This window comes from Choloepus didactylus, chromosome 12 (genome assembly GCF_015220235.1).
Source record: "Choloepus didactylus isolate mChoDid1 chromosome 12, mChoDid1.pri, whole genome shotgun sequence".
NCBI classification, from domain to species: Eukaryota; Metazoa; Chordata; class Mammalia; order Pilosa; family Megalonychidae; genus Choloepus; species Choloepus didactylus.
In genome coordinates this window covers 99777585-99803503 of record NC_051318.1, presented here as the reverse complement: position 1 = coordinate 99803503, position 25919 = coordinate 99777585, and the positions used below count along the sequence as shown (strand labels likewise).

At 33.7% G+C, this 25919-nt stretch overlaps 1 protein-coding gene and 1 long non-coding RNA gene across 8 annotated transcripts in view; one reads left to right on the top strand and one right to left on the bottom strand.

The window, feature by feature from the left end:
- Positions 1-20659, top strand: part of LOC119507014 — a 43786-nt gene extending 23127 nt beyond the window's left edge. For 4 of the 7 annotated variants that reach the window (XR_005211098.1, XR_005211097.1, XR_005211095.1 and 1 more), the window contains 4 exons: positions 15565-15747; positions 17214-17407; positions 19412-19478; positions 19855-20659. This is a non-coding gene — a long non-coding RNA (uncharacterized LOC119507014). The other 3 variants (XR_005211100.1, XR_005211101.1, XR_005211099.1) reach the window with 3 other exon arrangements.
- Positions 20660-22634: 1975 nt separating this feature from the next.
- Positions 22635-25763, bottom strand: KCNRG (potassium channel regulator). Its single transcript, XM_037800072.1, has one exon. The coding sequence runs from the start codon at positions 25432-25434 to the stop codon at positions 24838-24840; it is 597 nt and encodes a 198-aa protein (XP_037656000.1). The 5' UTR covers positions 25435-25763; the 3' UTR covers positions 22635-24837.
- Positions 25764-25919: the final 156 nt, after the last annotated feature.

Sequence of the window (25919 nt, the reverse complement as noted above, 5' to 3'; positions counted from 1 at the left end):
TGTGGATTTTGAAAAGGTGCAGGCCATATTGTGCTGCCTCAAAAATACAAGGATCTGATCTTCTGAAAAGAATACATTTTTTTTATTCACAGCTCTTATGATACTGGTGTCAGCAGTGCCTTAGCAGCACGTAAATATTGGTGTTAAGATTCTAAAATTATCTCCAGTATTAACTGTGCTGCTGAAGTAAGGTTGGCCACACTCTACAGTTGTGTTTTAATTTTGTGTTTAATGATATATAATGATGTGTTTTCAGTTTTACTCATAATGTCTTTTCAGTATTATTGCTAATCTGGTTGTATTTGGTATGAGTCCTTAAAAATAAGTTAGTACTAACAATTTTCAGATGTATTGTGTCTGTTAAGATAGTGTGCTTGCAATTTAGAAATTGTATTTAATGCAATCGAGATTACTGGAAGCTTTTATAGCATTGAAGAAATTTTAAAGCATAGTTATATTCAGTGTAAATACTAAGTCCATTTTTTACTTAAGATAAACACAAACTTTAGTTGTCCCCTTTGTCTCTACTAAAATGAAATAACTGAGGATATTTGCTCATCTCAGAGATAAATATATATTACAAGATATATTGTATTGTGAACAGAACTTAGAAGGTAAGTTTTAGTGCTATTTCTAAGTATTTCATTATAGAAATATTTTATAAGGGAGGGGGAAAATATTAAAACGTGAATTAAATTGCTGATATTCTAGGTCTCAAAATATACTTAATCATTCAGCTTTGAAGTTAGGAAAACTTTATAGATGACCAACCTATTCCACCAACAATAGGTAGCTCGGGAAACAGAAACTCAAATTAAGTAACTTGCTATGGATGACATATTAGAATCTTGTTTCAGTCTCCTAATTTTATATTATACACTTTTTTGTTTGTCTTTAAAATGTTTTCCTTTTTTTTGAAATTTTTTGAAATTTTTTAACTTTATTGAAAATTTAAAAAAAAGGATTAAGAAAAACAAATAATCTAAAATAACTACATTGCTTCCAACGTGTTCCTACCATACCCCTAGAAAGTTAAACCATAATCAAAGGCATAAGAAAAACCAAATAACCTAAAATAACTACATTGAAGGTAATTTTTTAATGCAATAGCTTTTTTTATTTGATTAAAAAATTAAAAATAAAAATCCAAACAAAACAAAGGAATAAGAAAAATAACCTAAAATAATTACATTGCTTCCAACTTGATCCTGCCATATCCAAGAAAGTTTGCAAACCATAATCATTCCTGAGCTAAAATGTTTTCTTAAATCCTTAGAAGACTCTTATTTGACAAGTAAAGTTGAAAATACAAAGGCTTCCTTTGCTTTTTTATATCCAATATTTTAACTTCAGAGTAAGACCAAAAATTATGATTAAAGGTATTTTATAGATGCAAATTAAAGTCAAAATAATTAATAGCTAAAGGAAAAATGTTTTCTTTACCTTCTATTCCTTATTTGTTGATGTTTTATCAAGTCATTATAACAAAAATTGAAGTTCAGGGTAAGAGGAGTGGGTTTGTGTAGTATGCTGTATCGCTGGTCTTATTTTCTACCGTGAGTCTTTTACCGTTTTCAATTATAATCAAGCAGAAAATCTACAAAATAAAGTATTTCCAATGTAACTTAAGTAATAATCAAGGGGTAAAGGATTTTGCTTTAAATTCTAATTTGAAGGTAAAGAAAATATTATGTAAGACAAAGTTCTCATTTTAAGAACAATCTCACTTTTTTTTTAGGAAAAATATTTTTCCTAAAACAAAGAATCAAGATGCCATTTATATAAGTGGCTAGAATTAATTACTGGCTTTTACATGGAAATAATATTGCATTGGTGCTTTTAAAAATCATCAGTCAAGCTCTTAACCTGTTTGCCTTATTTCATTACAACCATTTTATGAAAGACTGTAACACGTTGTGGTGGCTTTGAGTTGTACCCCAGAGAAGCATGTTCTTAATTTTTAATTCCTGTGGGTGTGGACCCATTGCAAATAGGACCTTTTGATGAGGTTACTTCCATTAAAGTGTGGCCCAACTAAATCAGGATGGATCTTAATCTTATTACTGGAGTCCTTATAGAGAAGGCCACAGAGAGAAAGCCATGGAGGAAGAAATGAGAAATCATCTGAACCCAGAGGAGAAAGGAGAGGTCATCGCCATGTGCCTTGCCACCTGACAGAAAAGCCAAGGACCAAGAATCACTGGCAGCCAACACAAGAACCTACCACCATGCTTTCGGGGAGAAAGCATTAGCTTGCTGACGCCTTGATACTGGTCTTCTCCCAACCTGAGACCGTGAGCTAATAAATTCCTGTTGTTTGAGTCAACACATTGTTTGGTATTTGTTTTAGCAGCCAGGAACTAATATACAAATATATGATAAGTTTTGGTCCCATTAAAAATATTCCGGGATCTAGTACGTAGATGCTTAGAAATATTTATTGAATGAATGGCCACGTTTGTCTAATATACTGGTTATCATTCTTTCATTAGCAATGAATTTTTCCAAAGCAACCCAGGAGTTAAGTTCCTTTTTGTGTTTTTTGTTTTTCTGAAATGTACTTGAAGCCAGGTTTGAGAATATTATATTTACTCTAACCTGCCTTCTAAATAATGGGGGAAAAAAACCTGGATTTTACATTAACCAGGTGAATTTTTATACATAGGTGCTTCCAATGTGATGAAGGAGCATTTTGGGCTATGATAGCTAAATGAAAACTTCTTTTTTTAATCCTGAGAATGAATTAAAGAACAATTGAAATATTGAGGAAGTAGGAAAATTTAGAAAAACTGTTGCATTGAAATTTATTGTAATAGTATGCAGCTTCTTTGCAGTCTCTTATTGGAGAGGGGGAAATAGCCTGACAATAAGTACTGATACAAATATTTACATAGCTCAAAGGAATTGGAAGTTTTATTTGTAGAGTTAATATACTTCTATGAGTAACTTTGAAATATTTAAGGTGCCAGTAGTAAAACTAAATTATATCCTTTAATGTTAATGTCAGACTGTTTTACAAAGAATAGTTATATACAGATTTCTTTGTTTTCCTTTTTTCCATTTTCCTTGGGGAAAAATATCCTAATCTTTTTCATTCAGGTTTGAGTATGGATTGAGTTTGGAGCTTCCTCAGAGGACTTCAGGCAAGTATCCAGGAGGTAGCGAGAAAAGTATTTCAATATTTGGTAATTCAGTTTGTATCCTATATCCAAATGGAAATCTCTTAAGATCGCATATATTAATATGTGAAAGTAGATTTTAAAAATTGTCCATAGATTTTCTTTAATAATATATTCTTTTGATTGTTAAAGAGTTATGTTTTTAAACCAGTGAGCATCATTACTGATATGTGCACAGGTTGTCCATAATTGGGTTAGCAAGATTATACTTCCATGAATTATGATCTCTAAGTTGATGTTTTTAGTTATTTACAAGTCGACATTCTAAATCTGAATTCCTTCTTTTCTTTTGCAGGTGGATATTACCATCCCTTCCTCATGGAAAAAAAGTTTTATTTTAAATGTTGTTTTCTTATTGAATATTAACAAAAGAGAGAAAAATGAATGTTCTAAACTTTTGAGATAGATTTGGCTCTAGTAAGTATCTGGACAGATCACTTGTGTATCTGCGATAAGAAATAGGAGACCATCATTAATATATTCCCATCAACTAAAAAACTATTTTCTTCCTCTAATGAAGGGATTTCTTATAATTTCTATTTCATGCCTAATAACTTGATCCCTTTTAATGCAGAATTAACTCTTTTAACAGAAATCTAAGAGTTTATGTACTTACTTTGTTTATTTGTAAAATATATCCCAGGAATTTCTAACATCTTTTTTGGCTATATGCATTGAAAATATGTCATCAAAATAAATGATAAGTTTAAAAACTTTTTGTTAAAATTACTTTGCAAGGTAGCAAGTTAGTTACTGTTTTTCATGTTTATTATACTGAAATTAAATTCTACATTTATAATTTCTATTTGAGTCTATTTCTTGATTATTAAAACATGGAATTTATGTAAAAAAAAACTCATGAGTAACACTTAGACTTTGATTAGCATATTGGAAGTACAGATTCCCCCTTGATTCTATAGGGCTTTGAATAGTCTGATATTTACTGCATTCCTGTGGTTGATTCTTTGTGTTTTGAAGAAATGTAAACTGCCTGAAGAATTTTGTTATTGTTTATTTGTTTTATGCTAGAGGGTTAGTTTTTGTTTGAGAAGTTCTACTGAGAAAAAGTTAAGCCACTTTTGTACTAAATATTCCTCAATTTGATTAACCTATTATTGAAGGTATCTTACATACTTTCTTTTATAACAACACTGATTATTCCATTCAAATTATCTTTAAGAATTGGTGGAAAATTTAAATCACCCCAGTGTTTCCTTATTTCCACATCTCACTGTTTTATAATCGTTGAGAATGCTTATATTTATAGATCTGACATTCTCTGGGATATAAATTCTTACAATACTGAAAAGACCTTTTTTTCTCGCACTTATTGCATATGATAAGTATAAGGTAATTTTTTTAAGTTTCCATTTAATTAGTTAAAAATACTATTTTATCATGAAACGAATGGAGTCTAGTATTTCCTGTCCAAAAAATGTTCTGTAGATCATTTCGTAAGAGAATGTGCAAATTTTTACTTAGTCTATGTAGGTTTTTACATTAATTTATTTACATTTTCTTTAATGACTTTTCTGGCAGTATAGAAATGTTAATATTTGGCAAGCAGCATTAAAAGTAGAATCCAAACATTTGTATTTGTTTATGTATATGTGTGTGTACAGATTTATTTGTTCTACATTTTAGAGACTTCAGAACAGCACTGAAGAAAATACATAAATCCCACCCTTCATGGAGGTTACATTCTGGGTGGGGGATGGACAAAATCTTTTGCTTACAGTATGTGCCATATCAGATGGTGATAAGTGCTGCAGAGAAAAATCAGGCCGGGAACCTGGAAGGGGTGAATAAAGGTGTTGAGAAGGCAGGGGAGGTTTGTTTCTTAAATACTGTGGTCAGGAAATGCCTCACAGAAAAGAAGACATTTGAACAAAGACTTAAAAACAATTGACTGAGTAAACCCTGTAGGTAACTGGGGGGAGCCTTTCAGGCAGAGGAAGTAGCAGGTACAAAGACCCTGAGGTAGAAGCCTTTCTGTGGTGTGTACAAGGAACAGCAAGGAGATCTGTGTAGCTGTGATCACATGTACAAGAGTAGTCAATATGTACACATGTACAGTAGTCAGGATCAAAGAGTTTATAGGGGCCAGATCTTTTGGCTGGTTCAGTTTTTAGCTTCATCTACAGATTTAGTTTTCTATACTTGACAAAAACCCTGAGTTGTATGTGCCTCATCCTATTCGACCTTTGCAGATAGGACAGAATGTTTTTTATGAATCTGACTGAAAGTTAAAACTTAAGAGCACTAACAAAAATTTAAAATGGGTATTTAGTACATATGTGTATGATAATCAGGTTAAGAATTGATGACACTCTGAACCTGGACAGGCCATTTTATAGCCCCCATGCCCCTCCAAAAAAGGAAAGAGAGAACCAAATTGACAGAGAAACACAACGAATAACTAAGGCCCTCTCTTTGGACTTGTTCATGTTTGTCATTTTCCCAAACAGACCACAATCATCTTTGATTTGTGAATCTTTGGAATTGCTGCCATAAATATGTACTTCATATTTCTCAGTTATTGCTATTCAGACACTGCTTTCACCTATAGGATAAAATTCAAACTCTTAGTTTTGCATCCCGTGATCTTGCCCCCCAAACTTCTTTTCTAAGTCATTCATCTTAGAATCAGAAATCTTAATTTCTTATTTGTTTTTTAAAACTATGTAAATGAGCATATGTGGCTTGGGTAAGTTTGTCTTTTGAACATGAGAGGGAAATTCTTGAAAAATAAAAATGATTATTTGAAACAGTCTTACCACCAGGTAGTCACCCCCTTTAGAATTGTGTAAGTGAGAATCCTACTGTGTTCAGGAACTTCAAAAGTTATAAGGAAGAATTAACTATCACAGGAAGAATTGAACACATAATTTTAAAATCAGATTTAGGTGAGCGGTTTGCTCTAAGTCCTCAAAACACTGTTGAAAAGGAATTCAAGAATCACTTCTTGAATTCTTGGTTGAGAGGTTTCACTGTCATTTCCCCACCCTTACAGCCCCCAAAACCTGAAAAGGTAAGTATAAGAAAAGGGGTAGGTAAATCTATTTTAATTTTAAATCATATTAATTATGTAAAGAAACAAATCTGATTTATAGCTATAAATATTTAGTAACACAATGAAACTGACTTTCAGATCTAAAAATTAAGAATTTTTCTGTTTAAAAATAAAGGACATTTTAACTTTTCCTAGCATAAAAGTAATACCTGAGCATAAAAACCTTGGAAAAGGCAAGAAATTATATTGAAAAATCACGTTTTTACCAAAGTTAACTACCATTATTAGCCTTATAATAATTCCTTTCTATATATGTATATATTTGGATTAGGGAATTTATTTCTTATTTCTTAATCCAATTAGTTACTGTGCAAGGAGCTAGAAAGAGTGCTTCCAGAAAAGATACCACAAGGGGATGCACTTCTAACTCCAGAAATTTTTCTTTAAATTTGAGATTTACCTAAAAAAAAATAATAATTTTATAGTCTATCCCAGATTATGATCTGTATAAATGTATAAGAAAGTGGAATTTACTTTTTTTTTTTTTTTTTTTTTTTAAGATATTGTAGTAAATTTGAGGATACGGAAAGATATATCTTGTTTACCCTGTGGCTTCTTCCTCTACAACTCATGCATGTCATCTCCAAGAGTACCTTTCCATAATGTGAGAAGTATTTTGAGGCAAGGGAGATTATTGAAGAGTTTTAAGCAAATGAGTAAGAAAAATACCTAGTGAAATAAATGTACTGCTGAGTATTTGCTCAGAGAGAGGGATCTCAGACCAGCATATTAATTATATTATGGATTTGTTTCTTCCTTTGTACTTCACCAATCGTATCAACTTTATCAAGAAGCTTGAGTTGTTCTAAAATTGTGGAATTCACATTTGATATACTCAGAAACATTTCTTATTGTTAATGAGTAATATTCATGTATAACAAATAATTAACGGATATTTTGGTGCAAACGCATGTTATGGTTATCAATTTCAATGTAAACATGACATTAATAAATGAACCTATAGTAAATTTTTTATCTATTATAGTGAGTATGTTTTTCTCAGAATTTAGAATGCAAGTGAGAATGGTATATCTCAACCCATTTTTCTTCCACGCTAGTAGTTTATAGTTTAACTAAAATTCTTAAGAGCAGTAATAGTTAATTTAGAAAGGCAGGTTTTAGAATCTGAAAAACAACTGGTTAGTAGAAAAAAAGAAACTTATTGTTTAGGTTTCTGAAAACCTAACTTTTTATCTGAGGGGTGCGGGAAGGGTCACCAAAACAGTCCTATAGTACAATTTTCAAGTCAAACATTCTGTTATACCACGTTTGCCTGCATTTTAGTGGTTATTGTATCCTTTGAAAAATTAAAATAGATGTAAGACCCAAAAATAAGGTTTCAGGTCCATATATTTAAGCTATCAGACCACTTTTTTTAAAATCGGTGATGTGTTCAGATACCTCGAAAACTCAAGGAATTCAGAGGTTTAGAAATTGATAACCTACAGTGTAGCTTTATGAGGGGTGACAATGTTATTAGGAGAGCATGTGGATCACACTCCCCTTTGTCCAGTATATGGATGGATGAATAGGAAAAAAGGGGCAAAAAAAAGAAAAAAAATTGATAACCTGTTCTTTCTAGAAAATTCTACATAGGTATAACCAGGAAAAATTGTAATGATTTAAAAGTAGTTATATTCATGAAGACACTAAATTCCTTCAGTGTACTCTATTCCTTATCTTCAACAATAACAGTCTTGATTTCTCAATAGCTAAGTTGGGGAGTTTAATTTGGAGTCTGCAGGTAATGGTTCAACTGATTTCAGAACTAGCATGCAAATTCTTCATTTATTCAGATTAATCTGTTGCTTTTCTTGCTAATAAACCCTTATTTCCCTCAAACAATTGTTGATTAGAAGTCTTAGATGTGTTTGTCTCATGTCAGGGCACATGAGTATGGATTCAAACTGACTAGAATTCATTCAGAGAATGGAAAAAACAAAATTGTCAAACATCATAACTGGTTGAAGGCACTGAGAAGCTTGCCTGGAATAAAAAAGACAATAGCAATCTGAGATTGCTGTATTCTGTATTGTACTGGAGGGCAGAACTGGGTCGAGTTTCAAGGAGGCAAATATAAGCAAGCAAGGGCCTCTTGCCTGCTATGAATGGGTACATTATGAAAACAGACTGCCTTACAAGGACCTCAAAAGAAAACTGATGAAGTAGGAAAAACACTTAGTCAATGAGACTTAAAGGATGTCTTTTAAAAGAAAAATCACATGAGCTTGAAGAGATTCATTCCTTAAAAATGTAAGGATATTTGTGCTGGAAGGACAGTTTTGACTAAAGAAAATGATAGGGAACTTTGTGGAATTTTTTGTGTTGTTTTAGGACGGTTTTTACTGGAAATGAGGACCTACTTTTAACAGAACTGGCAGCATCAAAGGAAGATACTCTGAGAAAATCAATGTTTCTAGAAACATGCATCATTTGTCTGAGACCTATGAAGTGATGAAAATATTAACAAAATACTAGAGCCATGAACATAATTTTTGAGAATTGCTTCTTGAAAGTCATTGGAAATCCATTATAGAACTGGATCATTAAGTTTTCATTTCCCTCTTAAGACGGCAAGGAGAATGAAGGTGAAGAATTTGGATAAACTGACAGGAAGAAATCAACTGCACAGAAATTTTTAATCTTACACGTTTGATTTGGGGAGAGTTGTAGTATCTTTTGAGCATTATATGATGCTTGGATTCCAGAATGCTTGTACATTACCAAGACTGCAGAGCTGTGGCTTGGGCTTAGAGTTAGCACTCCTGGAATTATCTTCATGTAGTTAAACATAAGGGAATTTAACTTCACGTTAGAGCTTTTCTCATCCTACCAGGTCCATAATAGATGCTCATTTATTTATTAAATGGAGCATTCCCAGGAAGATTAAACTCACTGAAATTGGCAGTGAGGCTAGTTGGTTCTGGCATCAAATATACAGGAAATAAATCATTCTGTACTATCTTTGCCAATCATTTGAGTCCAAATCATTGTTGAAACTTGATTGAGCAAAGTTATGGCCTGGCTGAGAAGATAATTTTTATGATATCTTTTTATGCAGTTCCTTATTTTCTGTATTTACTCCTTAGTTTTTTTAGTATTTGAACTTTGTTTTTACAAGTCAAATACTTTTTGTACTGCCCTGTTTCTCTTCCAAATTATGTACAAGATTCTTGATATGGGAGAGACTTGTAAACCGCTTTTTAAGGACTGTGTTGTATATTGTACAGAGTATGGTCCGTATCATTCAAATATAGGCAACTAATATAAGGAAATCTAGAATAGAAAATTAAGAGGTTTTTTTTTTTTTTTCCTATGAGCAATCCTGCTACTTTTACTTTGCTCAATAATGAACATCAGCTCTGGCACATTCGTTAATGTTGATTTGCCCTCTGGGAAATAGGTAGGCCAATAAATTTGTTTTGTTATTTTGAGTAGTTATTTAGTGAAAATGACCCAGCTCAATAAAATCACCAAAATGTTATTTTAATATCTACTCCTCAGGATTGTAAAGGTTTTTTTTAGATGTGCATGGAAACCATTCATGCTTTAGATGCTGCTGTTGGTGGTAGAAATAGTAAATGCTAACACACTGAGTATTTACCCATTGGCAGAAGCATTTACATGTATTAACTTAACCCTCTTAACATCATATGAGGGGGATATATTATTCCCATTTTTTATGTAAGGAAACAGTTACAGGGAAATAGTATGCCTATTGTCACATTTAATAAGGAAGTGGAGGAGTTAGGATTCAAGCTCAGATGATTTTATTATAGAGCTCATGCTCTTAGTAATTACTTCTACAGCCTCTGGCCTATAGCTAACAAGGGTCTGGGAGACAAAACTAACAAATACTGAGCTACATAATGCTCAAAATGATAATACCTGCATTTTAGGTAGCACTCTTAGTTTCCAAAGTGCTTTTAGTTTCACAGTCTTGTTTATTTCTCATAACTATGATAGGTCATTTTCCCCATTGACCAAGTTTCCTCAACTATAAACAAAGATGAAATAATTCCCCAGAGTTTATATGTAGTTGTTGAACCCAGACATTCACATGCTGTCACTGAATACTTGCTTTGCAATAAAAGCCAGGGAAATGGTGACATTGGCCTTCCTATTTCTCAAAGGGAAAAAAAAAGTGCTGGAGACTAATAATAGGCTGACTTGGGATTTTGTTTTTTAAAGAACGTTTTAAGGATAGGTTTGCATGTGGAAGAACTATAGCAAGCACAGCTTGTCTTCTCAAATGTTCCACTTTGAAGTATGGTTCAGTAACATTGGGGATTGGGTGTGCTTGTATCTATGTCCTGTATGTATTTGTGGTCCATGGATATTATACATGCAGGTAAATGAATTCCCCTACAGCCCTTAAGGTAATAGTGTAGTCCTCCCTTGAGAAAACTTCCTCTCCCAACTCTCTAGAGTTAATCTGCACTGTCTTTGGGTTATTACGTCATACTTCGTTGTATTTTTATGATGTTAAAACGTCATCAATATTATCTCACCAACACTTAGACATGTGTCCTTTGGAATCTCATCAAAATCTAGGGGAGGAAATAAACCTTTTGCAACTAAAAAGCTGCAGACAATCTAACCAGTATATTTGAGGCATAAACTTATTTTGGAGATTGACCAGTCCTTAAACTATTATCACATACCATTTTCTTAGTATTTCATGCCATTCATTCTGCCTCTTTCAGAGCAATTCTGTCAAGTATAGCAAATTCCTATTCAACCTTCAGAAAATTTCTCAGCTATTACCCCAGAAGGGTAATTTCCTCTTCTCCCCACCAGAAAGAAAATTAATAACTTCCTTTTCTGTACTATCACCTTTATAATAGTTTTATTGTTACTTATATTGGGCCTTTTATTTTCCATATCTCCTATTAGACTGTAAGTCTTGAGCCCAGAGACAGTATCTTAATTCAGCCTATTTGGTGACTAGTGTAGTAAATATGACTGGTGACCTCCCATAGTACTCAGTTATATGTTAACCCCCTTCTTTATTAAATAAAATACATCAATATCTATAATAATATGGCTACCCAATTAATAGCAATTCATTGGTCAGATAGCCAGAAATTAGATTTTACTTTTCAGTGGAATTATCCCAGGCTCTACCAGGTAGACTCTATCTATAGATCACCATCACAATTTCATGGAAGGATCAAGAGAAAAATGAAAAACATGAAAAGTACTTACCAAGTAAAGTTTTATATGCGTTAAGTCTTTGTGAAGGCTCTTTGTTTCTCATTGAGATGATGTGCTAGTTGAGGAATAAATTTCACAAACCATGTATTTTGTTTTACCTCCTAAGTAACAATAGAAACTTTGGTAGTATATCCAATGTAAATCTTAAGAAAAGTTCTCTGCAGTAGACTGAAATGGATTCCCAGACATTTTCTGAGATGTTACAAGAAAGCACTATGGAGGTCAGGAATTCCGGTTAGCTTTGCTACAATCTCAAAGTTTAGGGTTTAAAAAAGTATTAGTGGATGATTTGGATGTTCTTTTTTACTTTGATGTATGATGGTACTGTGAGCAGTTGATTGTACACCATGGATGACTGTATGGCATGTGAATATATCGCAATAAAACTAAATTTAATTTTTTAAACAAGTATTAGTACTTAAACAATTTGGATTTTTGTGGGTTTTTTTGTTTCTTTTTCAATTTCTTCATTCATCTGATTGGCCCTGTTGTTTCTCTACAATTGATTACTTAAGAACAGCTTCAAAATCCTGACCAATCTTGCTCGGGCTGATGAATCCATGTTAGTTTGTATGCTAGAATCCAACCAGAACAGTAGTTGTGTAACTGCCTCTCTGTTTCTATAACATGAAGAAACAGTTTTCATTTGTGTCTCTTCCACTAGGATCATAGGGTGTAACCTATTTCCTGGCATTGCATATTTGTTCTTTTCTTGCTGATCTCCCAGATAGAACCCTACTTGCCTGTCCAAACCCATAGTATCCAGCAGAACTTGGAATTTTTAGCCTTTGGATCCTGTCTACCTAAATTCCATGGCATTCAGATGTTTTGCCCTGGATTGGGGAATCATCTGGCTCTGGACTCTATTTTCATTTGGGGACCAAACAGATTCCCAAATTAACTAAAACTCTAGTCTTAATGTCCTCGTATGTAGTCTCGAGTCAATTTCGCCTTTTGGCCTCTGTTGCTTTTCGTAGCTAGTTCCTTCCAAACTAGACATGACCTAATTGTTAGTGAAATATTTGGGTGTTTTATAGTTAACAGTTATGTTCTTTATAGATTTCCTGGCATGTCTTCTACTCTAAAATTTATTTTATTTTTAAGCATTTTTCTAAAAGTATCTGCTTGCTGCAGGATAGTAGTACCCATTACCCTCTTCATTTTTAGATGAAGAAAAGACCTAAGATATTGTTGCATTACAATAGATTTTTGACATCATGAATCTAAATACAACACATGGCACGTCACCAACATTTAGTAAGCCTTAGTAGATATTTACCAAATAGAATTTACCCAGAGACCTGTCAGAGGAAACATGAGAACAGCTGATGAAATCATCACATCTCATCCTCAATCCAGACCTGTGTAATTATTAGCCATGGAGAGATCTAAAGTAGAATTTTATGTTGGAAGACCCTTTTTTTTGCTAAATTTACTTTTTATCATGTTTCATTTCCTGTCTTATAATATTTTTTATTAAATTGTACTGTTTAAGTTTTTATAATTCTTTATTGTGTATAATTAATAATTTTATAGTTTGTGGTATCTGATCTGTTATTTCAGGTTAACATTTCCTTGCACATATAAGGACATTAAAATTAAATATTTGAAAATATAATTGATACATCATAGATATCCAATAATGGACATCCAGTAATGTTTAAATTAATATTAAATGAATAAATCTGATTTATTTAACTGGTCATTTTAAAAGGTGATTTTAAAATTCTTTTAACAAAAAAATAATACAATTTTAGAGTACATTCTGTGTTTTCAAAGTTTTTACTTTTAATAGTCAATACTTTTATATTTAGTTTTTTTTAATTTGAAAAGATGATTCTCATAGAGATATTAAAATGATTTTTTTAGGTTGAATAATTCTGATAGTTGCTCCTATGAGGGAAAATGCTCTAATGTAGTCATGTCTGAAGAAATAAATTAGAATTAAGATTCATTGAAGAATTTGTATAAGAATTAAAGATAACATGAGAAACCAAGTGGATATTATAAATTAGAAATGAAAATGTCTATTAGATTAGTTGATGATTCTAGACATGGTAATCTGTAAGTTATTATTTTACCATTTTGTCTTCATTTTTAAGGCCTCCAATTGCCATTTAATTCTCATTTCAGTAATGTGTGTACAACTCTTCATTCATCTAAGAAGTCACTTTGTTCAGAGGCATTTGCCTCTGATACTCATACCTTTAATATCATCATGCTGTAGTTTATTGCAGTAACAACTGAGCATGCCTGAGCAGCTCACACCTGCCCAATGGATTAGAAAGCCATGAAATGAAGCAAAACAAAAAAGGCTATAATGCAGTATTATAAATTAATACTCGTCAGTATTATCCTAAAGAAATGTTTAGGTAGCTTGGTAACTTTGCCAAAGGAATGACAATGTAAATAGAATCTTACACTCTTCCTGTACCAGAAAAGTTAAGTGTGGTCCTGTTCAAATACTTGAAAATCGTCTCTATTGTTGGTTAGTTAAGTGGCCTTAAGCAAGTTGTTGTCTCTTTCCAGACTACAGTTTTTAAAATTGTAACAGGTAAAACTTGATCCTGTCTTGTCCCAAATTTTATTATCCTGTAAGACAGTTGGCTTCAGTATATCCATTTTGCAGATAATTCAGTATACTGACATATTACTTGTAAAAGCAGGGAAAAGGGTTAAATAATCTGTATACCAGTGGAGAAACATCAATATCACCTTAGAATTCTGGAAATTATATGTTTAACTACCATTACAGAAAAAATCTTAGATTTATTTCTCCTAACCTTTGTCAGACCCACACTTTGACTGTGTGAGTCATTGCTAACAAAAAAGAAAAGCAATCCCCACTGACACTTGGAGAGGAGAGGTGCTGTAAATGAAAATAAATATATATTTTAAAATATTTTATAAGACAAAACATTTAATGAATTAATGGAGCATTCTGGCATACTGAATGATTCAGTTAAGTTTACAATGATCTTAAACCTTGTTTGAATCTTTTCTAAAACATTATTAATAAAAATTACAATATTTCAGCATATTTTCTTGCTTTACTAAGCAGAATCTGCTGAATATCATCGAATTTTATGAGTAACGGTTTTATTACCAAGTCCTATAAATCGTTATGTAAATATACCATAGGTATAGAAGTTTTAAGAATTGTGCACCCAGAGAGTGTTTGATTAAAAATTTTCTTAAGATTGACTTCTTTTTCTCAAATTAGAGTGCAAGTGACTAATTCAGGTTAAGGATTCAATTCAAAGAATTCCCATTTCTTTTAAGCAAAATTTTACTTTATTCCAAACTGAACAAAATTATTTTGTATTCATAATTTAACAATACATTTGAAAGCTAGACATTCTGAAAGACTAAAATTATGAAACTTTTCAGTTATAATATATTGGTTGTAAACTGCCCCTTGTAAATCTAGAGCTGGAAGTTGTTTGGGTCGAAGGGGAGAGAGTTATCAAGAATAACTACTGGCTATGTTATGTATATATGATAGAGTAGGACCGTTTTATTCACAAGCGTATCTATTTTGAATAGTGTGATCTGAGGTGGTAATTTGACATTTCAAATTCTGTAAATAACAATGAATATAACAGTTTGATCAAAAATAGTTATTAAAATACTATGCCTTGAGTTTTCTGTTTGCATTTTTCAAATGAAATAATCTTTTGTTAAAGGCCTATTCTATGCCTAGTACTTAACTAGACTAAAATAGATGGTCTCTGTCAGCAAAGAGCTTATTTTTAGCCTAGATGGGAATATTAGACTTAACATAAAAAAACAACTAGAGTAAAATAGAGTATAAACTTTCTTGATGACTTGAAGTACAGTGGAATTGCAAAGGACATGTGGCTTTAGACTAGTCAGAGACTTTTTGGAGGAGGTGGAAGATTAGCTGGGCTTAAAGGGTGTAAAGAATTGATTTGGAGAAAGGAAAAAACGTGAAATGTAGAAAACAAAACAAACCAAGGCATGACCCAAAAGGGATGAGTAAAGTAGATACAATAGACCGAAGACAGAGTATTGGGAATAGGGAGGGAAATGAGTATAACCATGTTTGAGATTATTTTCCTTCCTTTGCATAAGGTGCCTCATTTCTAATCGAAGAAAACAAGAGTTTGGATTGCTGGCAGCCCTTGGAGAGCCAAGGTGTGATGCTTTGAAGAAAAAAATAACTTGCAAGAAATGTTGGAAAGAAGTCTGGGTTTAAATAAAACAAATTTGCCGTAAATGATTAGGGGGTATGTGGCTCTTAACTCAGCAAATCAGGTGAGAAATCTTAAGAGGAAAGGGTTGCATAGCCAAAATTCTACTCTCTGGGGTGTATTTTGTCCTAGTAAGATTGGCCTTACCACCTTGGGAATGATTGAGAATTAATACCATAGTACTGCTGTTAAGCCAAATAGAAATACTCCTTTTCCAAACCTCTCTCTGATTTGCATTCAAGCCTTAGTTCAATTTATTTACTCCTAGAATGCCCTTTTCTCTCATCTTCTACCCTCTAAATACTACTTCTGTTACTACGCCTTGCATGATATTTTCCCAGATCACTTTTCCTCCTCAGCCAGAAATAGTATTTCTCTCTTTTGTGCTCCCATAACTGACTTAGAACAATTAACACATCCTTCCTTGTGGGTAGGGACTAGCTTATTCTTTGTAGTATACTCTGGAAGCCCAGTATAGTGTCTTAAACATAGTGGATGCTTGATAAATGGCAACAATTGGTTGCTAAAAATCACCAGTGATAACCTTAATGACAAAATAATGTGCTCTGGAAAAGCTGAATGCCAGCTAGATAAAAATAGAAATGCCCAGCCTCTTTCCTGGTAATTTAGAAGTTCTCCACCTCATAAGTGCTTCACTTATCTTGGCTCCCCTCATTCTGTGATACTCTGTGATACCACAAGTCTTAGCTACCTTGAAGGGCTTTATTTTGTTTAGTTTGGGGTTGTTTGTTTATTTTTAACCAAAGCCAGAAACCTGTGGGTGGATGTATGACTAGCTAGAAAGCCTGTGAAATTTTGATACCCCTTTTGAAGGGCCATTAGTGTTCTAATTGATTGTTTCTAAGCTTTCCAATGAAGTGAAATAGATGAGATATTTGACTTGTTTTCCATTGGCCTTTATTTGTGCATCTCTGAGGAGCTAGGAGATAATAAAATGGAAAGTCCTTACATTAAAAAATACTGCTGAAGGAACACCATACCATAATCATAACAACATGTATTAAGCATCTGCTGCAAGTCTTTAAGGTGACACTAAAGTTTGTGGAATGCTTCTGAATGCCTCAGCCTACTGAAGCTACCACCTTGAGTGAAATAGGCTTTCTCATAAACTTCCTTGGACAATTTTATAAGAGACCAACCAAATCACACCAAAAAAGCCTGCAGAAATCTAAGAAGGCCAAGAGAATTGTGGATCAAATGTGTAGTTTTGCTAGCTGCCATTACATGTTTTAAATCATATTTACCACATCATAAGGATTTTTTTTTTTTTTTTTGATGTACCTTTAGAGCCTTTTCACTTATATCTGGTTTTAAGAACTTGGTGCATGTTACATATATTATAAAGTTTATTGTTGCTTTTGGGTTCTGGTTTGGCCTTGAGGGTATTACATATTTGTTACACTTAACATTTACCCAAAAGTCAGGAATTCAGCCTGCAATTTAAAAAATGGTTCCTATGGCAAAGCAGTTTCCCCTCTACATTGATTTGCTTTGTGACCTGATTTACAGGCATGAATTTTGACATCACCACCACCCCCCAAAAAAGGTGAGAACTGACCATACCACAGGTATCTAGGACACATGGCGAAGACACTGAGATGAAGCAGACAACAGACACCTGTATAGAACAGAGTGCCTGACAACAGCTCACTCTGGTAGAGGGCAATAAATGCCACAAGTGAAGATCCCCTCGACACGAAAGTGTAAGTAACTTTGGGGGGCTTTATGGGGGAAATGAACAGTTGTCACTGCTGACTCAATAAAAATGTGTTCATTTTGTAATTTGTGGTCTGCATGCTTATAAATTAAGATGCCCTGAGTTGTCAAATAGTGAACTCTCTTGGTTTGTGGGTGAGAACTTAAGCCAAAATAAAGTGCAGCATTCCCCAGAAAGTAACCTGGGATCTCTGCCATAAGACCTGAGGCAAAGGTTATATGAATTTGGATAACTAGGTTGGAACTAGGTTACTGGGCCTTTGCCTGGAAAACCAATAGAGAACTTTGGTCTTGATATAACAAGGAATAGGGAGAGATTATAGTCTCTTGAAACAAAGTGACAAAAGTTGACTTTTTGGAAGTTATATGTGGTAGTTCTATATATAGAAGGATTCTAAGTCTGGTGGCAAGGAAACTGCCATGTCACTATTACAGTTACCTAAGAGTGAGTGAAGAAAACCTGAACAGAGTAGTGGCAATGAGAATGGAAATGAATGAATAAATTTAAGATATTCAAGAAAAAAAATTGTAGAACATCATTGTAGATTGATAAAAAGGAGGTGTCAAAAGTTTTCATTTTCTGTACTGGAAAACGGTGGTATCACTAAAAGGGGACAGTTAAGAGAAGCTAGTTTGATGGAAAGATGTTGAATCCCATTTTGTAATATTGTATTTAAGATGATGTCCAGGCATTTTTTGAAATGCCTTGATTAAAGGTCACTGGATATACAGAACTGGAATTCTATGTAAAAGTCAGGGCTGGAGAGGTAAATTTGGCAGCGCTGATAAGAAAAGACAAGCTAACTGAAGCTTTTAGTAAGGGCAATGGATCCCTTTATTTAAAAGAAAAAAATCTGTGTACGTACATTTCTGTAAATAAACTGGTTAGGTATGTAATCTTGAATAAAACATTTCCAAAATTGAATTAAAACTCCTTTTTCCCTTAGAGTATATCTCAAGCTTGTACCTACAAGAAAATCCCTTCATTTGTATCAGTTATGAGGGTCATTGAATGAAATGTTTTAATACTCTTGAACCTTACCTTCTCTTCTATTAATAAAGCAGAGACCTTTCCCAATATTAGACTGAGGGAATAAAATAGAGAACTTAGAGTCCAAATAATTCAGTCAGTTAAAACTTTGTAAAATTGGCATGGCTTTATTTCTCAAATGGAAAGGCAAGTACTTGAATTGGGGGAAATGTGCTGGTCTCCAGTTTCAAGAAACGGTACAGCACAAAGACCTGGCATTCTGGCTGAAAAGCTGTAATAATAAACAGAAATTTGAAAACCAGGAAGACAAGTTTTCCAGGAGTGCAACTGTGGCATTTCAAAGAGATTTAACAAGAAATTCAGGAAGATGGTCAAAAATAGGTTTAGATAATTGAGATTCCTTATTTGAACACTTGTTTTTGATGGAGAGACACACTTGAGGAAATGAAGGTTCTGTCTAAGAGGTCTGAAACTTTTTCCTTCTTCTCACCCTAGATTGGTTTTGCTTCTGAAGAAAAGTATTAGCCAAGAAAAATCAAATAGGAATTCATCACTGCTTAAATTATAGCCAGGAGCTTAAAAAGTGACCAGATCAAAAAAGTTTTTAAAAATTAATTAAGGCAAATATTTTGGTTTTCTAGGAGTTAACCTTGTTTAGTAGGACTCCTATTTTGAAAGTCATGGTATCTTGATCTGTTTACCAAGTTACTATTTGAAAACTAGACCCCTAGCATTAGACTAATTACCATATAACTGTACATCTTTAATTGATTTTTGAAATTGTAATGATATATAAGGAAACCTGAAATGTTACTCTGCACTTTCAAAATAGCCTTTAAAGAACTCAATAATATGTCTTCTGGATGTACCAGGATCTTTCGCATCATTTCACCTCAAATTTTGAACCATTTGATTAATCCAATTTCCGTGAACCTACAGCTTCAAGTCGGGTTATGCAGAACTTCGAGTCAGGAGCATTTCTTTCTGTGTTTCCGGCTAGGTGCATCTGACCTGCACACCTGATCTGCTGCCTTCTCCCATCTCTCGGTGATTCCTAGATTTTGGAGGTAAGTCAAGATTTAATATGGATTGTAGTCATCTGGCATTAATTTTGAACTTGTATTCTCTTAATGTTTCTTTAATTGCAAAGCACTCATAGCATTGCATTTTTATTAGCAAATTACATATATTCTAATTTTGTCTGGGCTATTTTACCTGCATTAACTGTATAATTTTGTGTAACTTTCAGCTGGTTAGTATTCCTTTATATATCTATATTTTCATCTCATTTCTGTGTGAGATTACTCAAGTAAACTTTTAATAGAAAATACCATGCTTTTTTTTTTATGTACTTTAATTTGAATCAACTCTTTCAGACTGGATTATATAAAATATCCATCTTTGAATCCACTATAATTCTTGTTTTTCCAACTGTCTTTTCAGTGAGACTATAGCTTTCCAAATTTTTCAGTTCATTTGAGCCTGTTGGATGTCCAGCACTGTGGGGGAATATAAAGATCAGTATAAAGCACAATCCCAGTCCTCATCTTAAAAGAACTCATGGAGCTTCAGATATTACAGCCAGGTTTTCTGGGGTCTCATCATAGGAAGAGTGAGACAAATCTCTCCTATTTGGCTTCCAACTTGAGAACCCAAAGAAAAATTCACATTCTTGCTGAAAGTGTTGTGACATAAAGAAGAGTAAAGTGAAATACAAATACTTGGTATTTGGTATGTTTTAACCCAGCAAATAGGGTAACAAGATACTTGTTTTAATGATTTCTTGATTTGAGGTGTTGGTGTGACCTCTGAAGGTGAAAAAGACTGCTTACTTACCTGAAAGCCCTGTATGGTTAGACATGTCATAGGCATATATAACATTTACGTTTTGACAGCAAAGTCCTATTTATTTTGCTGCACATTTAGTTGTTGCTTTCTTATCCTGTGCCATGCTTAATACTTCTTTCCTTTTCATCCATGAAAGGTGTCAGCTTTAATCCATTAATAGATTTTTGTGGTTATATCTAATTTATAGTTTAAGGCATTTTCTAAGCCTAATAATTATGAGAAGAGTTGTGTGATAAAATTTATACATAATTTTTCATCTCCAATAGGGCCAATAGAAAGCCTAATAATTTTTGAGGTATAGTTCTGTGACAAACTGGTGGGTAATAATGTTTTTTTACTAGTCCATTGATGTTCCAGAAATCTAAGTATTTTTAGTAATTTAATTCCTTCTTTTTGTTTCTTGAACTTTTTGTTTAAAAACACTAAGTTTGATGTCATAGTACTCTCTCCCATGGATTCTTTGGCTCCAGGAAGGTAATAACATTTCCTAAAGTTCTTTTTAAAAATTTCCTTAGTGGCTTCTACATTGCTGAACTTGCTGTTACAGAGTCAACTTCCCCAGCAAGTGGAAAAATACAAGTTATAGGAGGTTTAGCGTGCTCTTAGCAAATCTTTTATTCGCCCAAGCAAGGTTTCTAGTGATGTGACCGTTTTTGTCATTTATGATAGAGAATACAGAGGTCTATAAAGATAAGCTGAAGTTTGTCAGATGTGAATAGTATACAAGACAAATTAGAAATAGATTATGATTCCCTAAACCATATATTTCTCAAGCTCCTGCCCCTTGACCATTTTGTACTACTTAAGGCTTCCAATTTCAGATATATTTTGAAAGCAGCCCAAATTAATTTCAACTTTACCATAACCTAAGAACTCTTTGTAATTTTGACTTATATATTAAAACCAAGAGTAAAAGTCAACACTAGAACTTCTTTGCAGGAAATCTTTGTTGAGAGAACTTCCAATCACTTATAAGATAAACTATTGAGGTTCAAGAATCATAAGTTAAAATCTTTGGTGCCTGAACAGGAACAAAACTGTGGCCGATGGAAAGAAACTGAAACAAATGTAATAGAAGTAGGAAAATAGGGAAGGCCCAACTATTGACAGTGTCATTTAATCTGACAAACCTTAACATGCCATTATGACAATTCATATTTGTATATATGAGATGGATTTATAGATATAAATGATTTGTTAAAACAAGGTTTTCAACATGGTTGGCTAGGACAAGTTCCACAATTATTTCTTATAATTTAGAATAAATTGGACAAATCAATTCCATCAAGTTAAGAGTTAAGTGGTACCTATATGAAAGTGTTGAAATTCCACTTCGACCTCAGCAGACACACACATGCACACACTTGTGTCTTCTCCTTTTTCTCCTTCTTATATCGCTATCTCTATCCACCACCACCACCCCCTTGCTAGACAATACATCACCTGGTCTGGTGAAAAGTCTTCCTCTCATACCTAAACACCATTCACTTAATGCCCTCTCCACAGATGACCTGTATCTTTGCTGAAAATTCTATCATTTATAAATATATATATATATATATATATATATATATATATATATATATATATATGTCTATATATACATTGTCCATAAATGTCAGTGTACTTTAAAAATTGTTCTGCACGTCATTTCTTCCACTTGTATCTTGACATTCCTTATCAGTTTAAAAACTGCTGCCTCATTCTTTGTAAGAGCTGTGTTATGTCATCATATGAAGAATAATTTATCAGTTCTCTATTGAAAACTTTGAGCTTATTTCTTATCTTTCACTGTCATATTGTACTTTGTCACTTGAATGTGAACTCGAGAATAAGGATGTTTGTTTTCCTCGTTTTTTAATCCTGAAAATTTAATATAGTGTTCCACAGATGTTTTTGAATGAATTAATTGTACTTTTTAAAATGGTACTCAACCACTTCCACTCAACAGATTTTAACCCTACTATGTGCAAAGTATTTAGTACACTTTGATTTAGTGATTCTTCTTCTAGGTGTTTATCCCAGTGTTTAAAATGACACACATACAACTCACAGAAGAGGACGAGTAAATGTGTAAAAGTCAAGGTATATGTATATTTTAATGCTGATAGGAGGTATTCCAAAGCTTTGCACCAAATTTAGGGGCTGATTAGTAGCAAAAGTCACACTGCTGTCACCAAGTGTTTGGCAAGGGCTTTACACATAGTAGTGTTTAAAACTGCTGAATGGATCACCAAGCTCACAAGAGAGAAAAAAAGAAACTTGGGGACATCCCTAGCTTCCTTTAAGTTATTTTGATTGAAACAGAGTGGTTGTAGCTTATGTTTAGAACTCATTCTATGCAAAGATAACAATTCAGTAATAAAGCACATCTCAAAAAAAAAAAGTTTATTATATTTGAGACAGCAAATTTTTAACATTGGTAAATCATTCCAGCTACTCCCAAGCCCCAGTTCTTAATTGTATAGCTTAGAAACATCTGTCCAAGACAACAAGTTACCAGAGCATCTCACAAAAAAATGAAGCTATAAACAGTAATATACTATAAGTAGGTGGTAACAAAGTAGTATGCAATTCCAAGAAATCACTGAGCCAAAGAACTTGACTCCTGACTTTTGAGAACAAGAAAAGGATAGGAGAAACCAAAATCAAAACCTATTTTAAAAAATTTTAAAGAGAACTACTTTTCTATTTGAACTGGTGTAAAAAAAAAGAGACGTCAAATGGAATAGATTAAATATAACCAAAGAGACTGTAGAACCCTGTGATTGTAACTTGAGCTCGACAGCATGGTGTCACATGACTGACCATCTGCAAGATCCAAGCCAAGTATTTCTAGTATTGTGAACCTGGGAGATAGTAACTGAGCAACCTGCTAGGCTACCAAGACCTTAGCATGGAACTCACATTGGTGCAACACACCGAGTAGCTACCTATATGGTACACCAGATTGAGAAGAGCCAATTAAGGCTTACTCCTTCACTTTCTACCTTCCAAGAACATCTGAATAGATAAGTTTAGACCAGAAAGTGAGCAAGAAATCCGAATAATGTCACTTTATTCAAATTATCTCTACTTTAAAATGGGCACTAATCGAAAAAAAAAATCAAAACCATTAATTGGATGAATAAATTCTGAAATAACTGAAAAGAATACTATTGGTGATAGAAAAAAAAAGTTAATCAGTTTTTAAAGTAGCTTCTTGTTTTGGAATTTTCTATCTTGGAAGTTTAAATATAATGCTATTTTTACATGAAGATGAAAAATTATATACTGTTTCTAAAAATCGAGCCACTCAGTACTATCCCAATTTTAGTTTCTAATATTGTTTTTCAAGATTACAATTAATTCCTCCAAATGCAGTTTTTAAAGAGCATTCAGCATTTCCAGAATATCTTCTTTTTACTTAACATAATTCTTTGTAAACTCAGTGACAGCATTTTCCCTTAGGTTTCTAACTTTTTGAAGAGGTCTTCAATCACGCAAAAACAAAACAAAACAAAATCTGATCTTTCCCTTCTATTTGTTAGTGCCCCACCAATGAAAGAAAGTCATACAGAGAGATCTCAAAATACTTCGAGATAAAAACAGCTTCTTAGGTTCTCCTCAGCCTATTACTTTGGCTCTGTTTTCCCAGAATAACATTTCAACTTGTTTGTTCAGAGGGGCAGGGAATTATCAAGTGTAAAAACCTAAGACATGTCATACTGGGTTATACTGTCCAGGGTCATCCAGTCACTGAGCAGCACCAGCAGGTGTGTTGTGCAAGAGGCAGACACTGATATCCTTCCTGATGGCTACTGATGAAACTCAAAAAGTACCCAAAACATATCTAACTTCACCAAAAAGAATGTATGCTTATTTAAAATACTATCAGTAAAGAATACATGCAGCACTTTTTTAACTCTTGAAAATTGAAGCCAGCTTTTACAGTAAAATAGTAGTAGGATAGCGTTAAGGAACAGTAAATGCGCCATGACAGTAGAATGGTTATCAGCCTCGGGACCCAGCCAAGAACAACAGGGATGGGTGGGTGGGGGTGTAGTGAATACTTGACTCAGGAGAAACTATTCTTAACATACTGACAGCCTATCCCAATATTCTGAGTTGTCAAAGAGCACCACACACAGATGTAATAGGATACCAAATTTGTTGTAGGGATTTATCTGCCCTTAGGGTGTTTTTTTAAAAAGATGAAGAAAAAAATCAATATTCAAATCATAAGTACTGAAAGAGGAAATACACAGTGTGTAAGAAATTACAGAGGAAAAACTATATTCCAGACAGTAAAAGAATCTCTTGAAAAAAATGTTTCATTTCTAAGCCAAATTCATTAGTAATAGAACAATAACATATAAAATTATTTTCTACTACAACTTGAATAACCATAGTCCCAGTTTCCCCTGTACAGTCTTGGTTTATTCCTGTTGTCCCACATAATAGCACCCCCTTTATTACAAAGTGTCCCAGTTTGGACAATAATTATTTGGTCATTCCAATTATAACCCAACTGCACCAGTTACCCCAAAAACACTCTTTTGAGGGAAACATCAGGAACTGGTATAGAAGAGAGATGCTTCAAGGTACAAAAAACCTGACTCCAGTTTGGTGATCAGTAGTGCTATCAGAGCCACACTGGAAAACAAAGTCATGGTAGGAAGGTCTTTGTGGAGGCAGTGGAAGTAAGATCATCTGAGGAGGGTAAGAGTTACTATTCCAGGTTGGTGCTGAAGGTTGCTCTATAAGCACTGTAATCCTCCCAGTTAGCATCTCAATTGCTTTGCTGCAAGAGCCAAACACCCTGAAAAAAGGTTGAGCGTTCCGCCATAGGAAATGCACCTCCAAGAGCGCAGGTCTTGGCTGTAACAGGTGTTCTTGGTTTAGATCAACCAGAGAATCAAGTTCATAGAAAGCAGCCTCTCTCTGAAGCCTATGATAGTCTGAGAAGTCAGTGGGTAATAAAAGCTGGTGAGTTCTCAAAAAATCTAAGATGAAACTAAATAAAACACCATCTCTGTCCACAAAAATCTGGCCACCAGCCACCCTGAATTCCTGCTCTCTGCCATCTAACATTCGTGCTAGCTGAGAGGCAGGAAACTGCTTTATGGTAGAAAACCTTGTTGTGAGTATCTTCCCTCCCACATTCAGAGTGACCAGTTCTTGACTACTACTCATTCTTCCCTTGCTTCAAACTGGAGGCTACCAACCATCTGCCACAGACTGATGAACTTGTCATCAGTAAATGTCACTAGTTACATGTGATTAAGAAATGGAGGGGTGGGGAGAGTAACAAATAACAGACCCAAACTCCCAGGTAACTATTATAAAGCAAATAGTGTTTCCATAGCTGTGTTTGCAAATTTGAGTTGCTTGGGAACTTGCAGTATTTGAAATGAAAGGAGCGAGATAAGGAACTGAATAGTTTAAGGAAAACTGCCAAGATACCTGAGAACAGTTGTCAAATAGATCCCTTTCCGTCACTGCATTAAAAGAAAAAAAAACAAAAAAAAAAACACAAAAACCTCTCCATGAAAACCTGGTGTGAATCTACATGTTTTCCAATAATAATGGGAGAAGAAAAGCACCCTCTCCGCCCCCCCACCTCTTTTCTACTGAGTCCTCAAGTCAGAGATAAGCAAACCCTAGGTTTATAAGGAAAC

Coding starts and splice junctions, on each gene's coding strand:
- KCNRG (XM_037800072.1), bottom strand. CDS start 25,434: ATGAGTAGTAGTCAAGAACTGGTCACTCTGAATGTGGGAGGGAAGATA.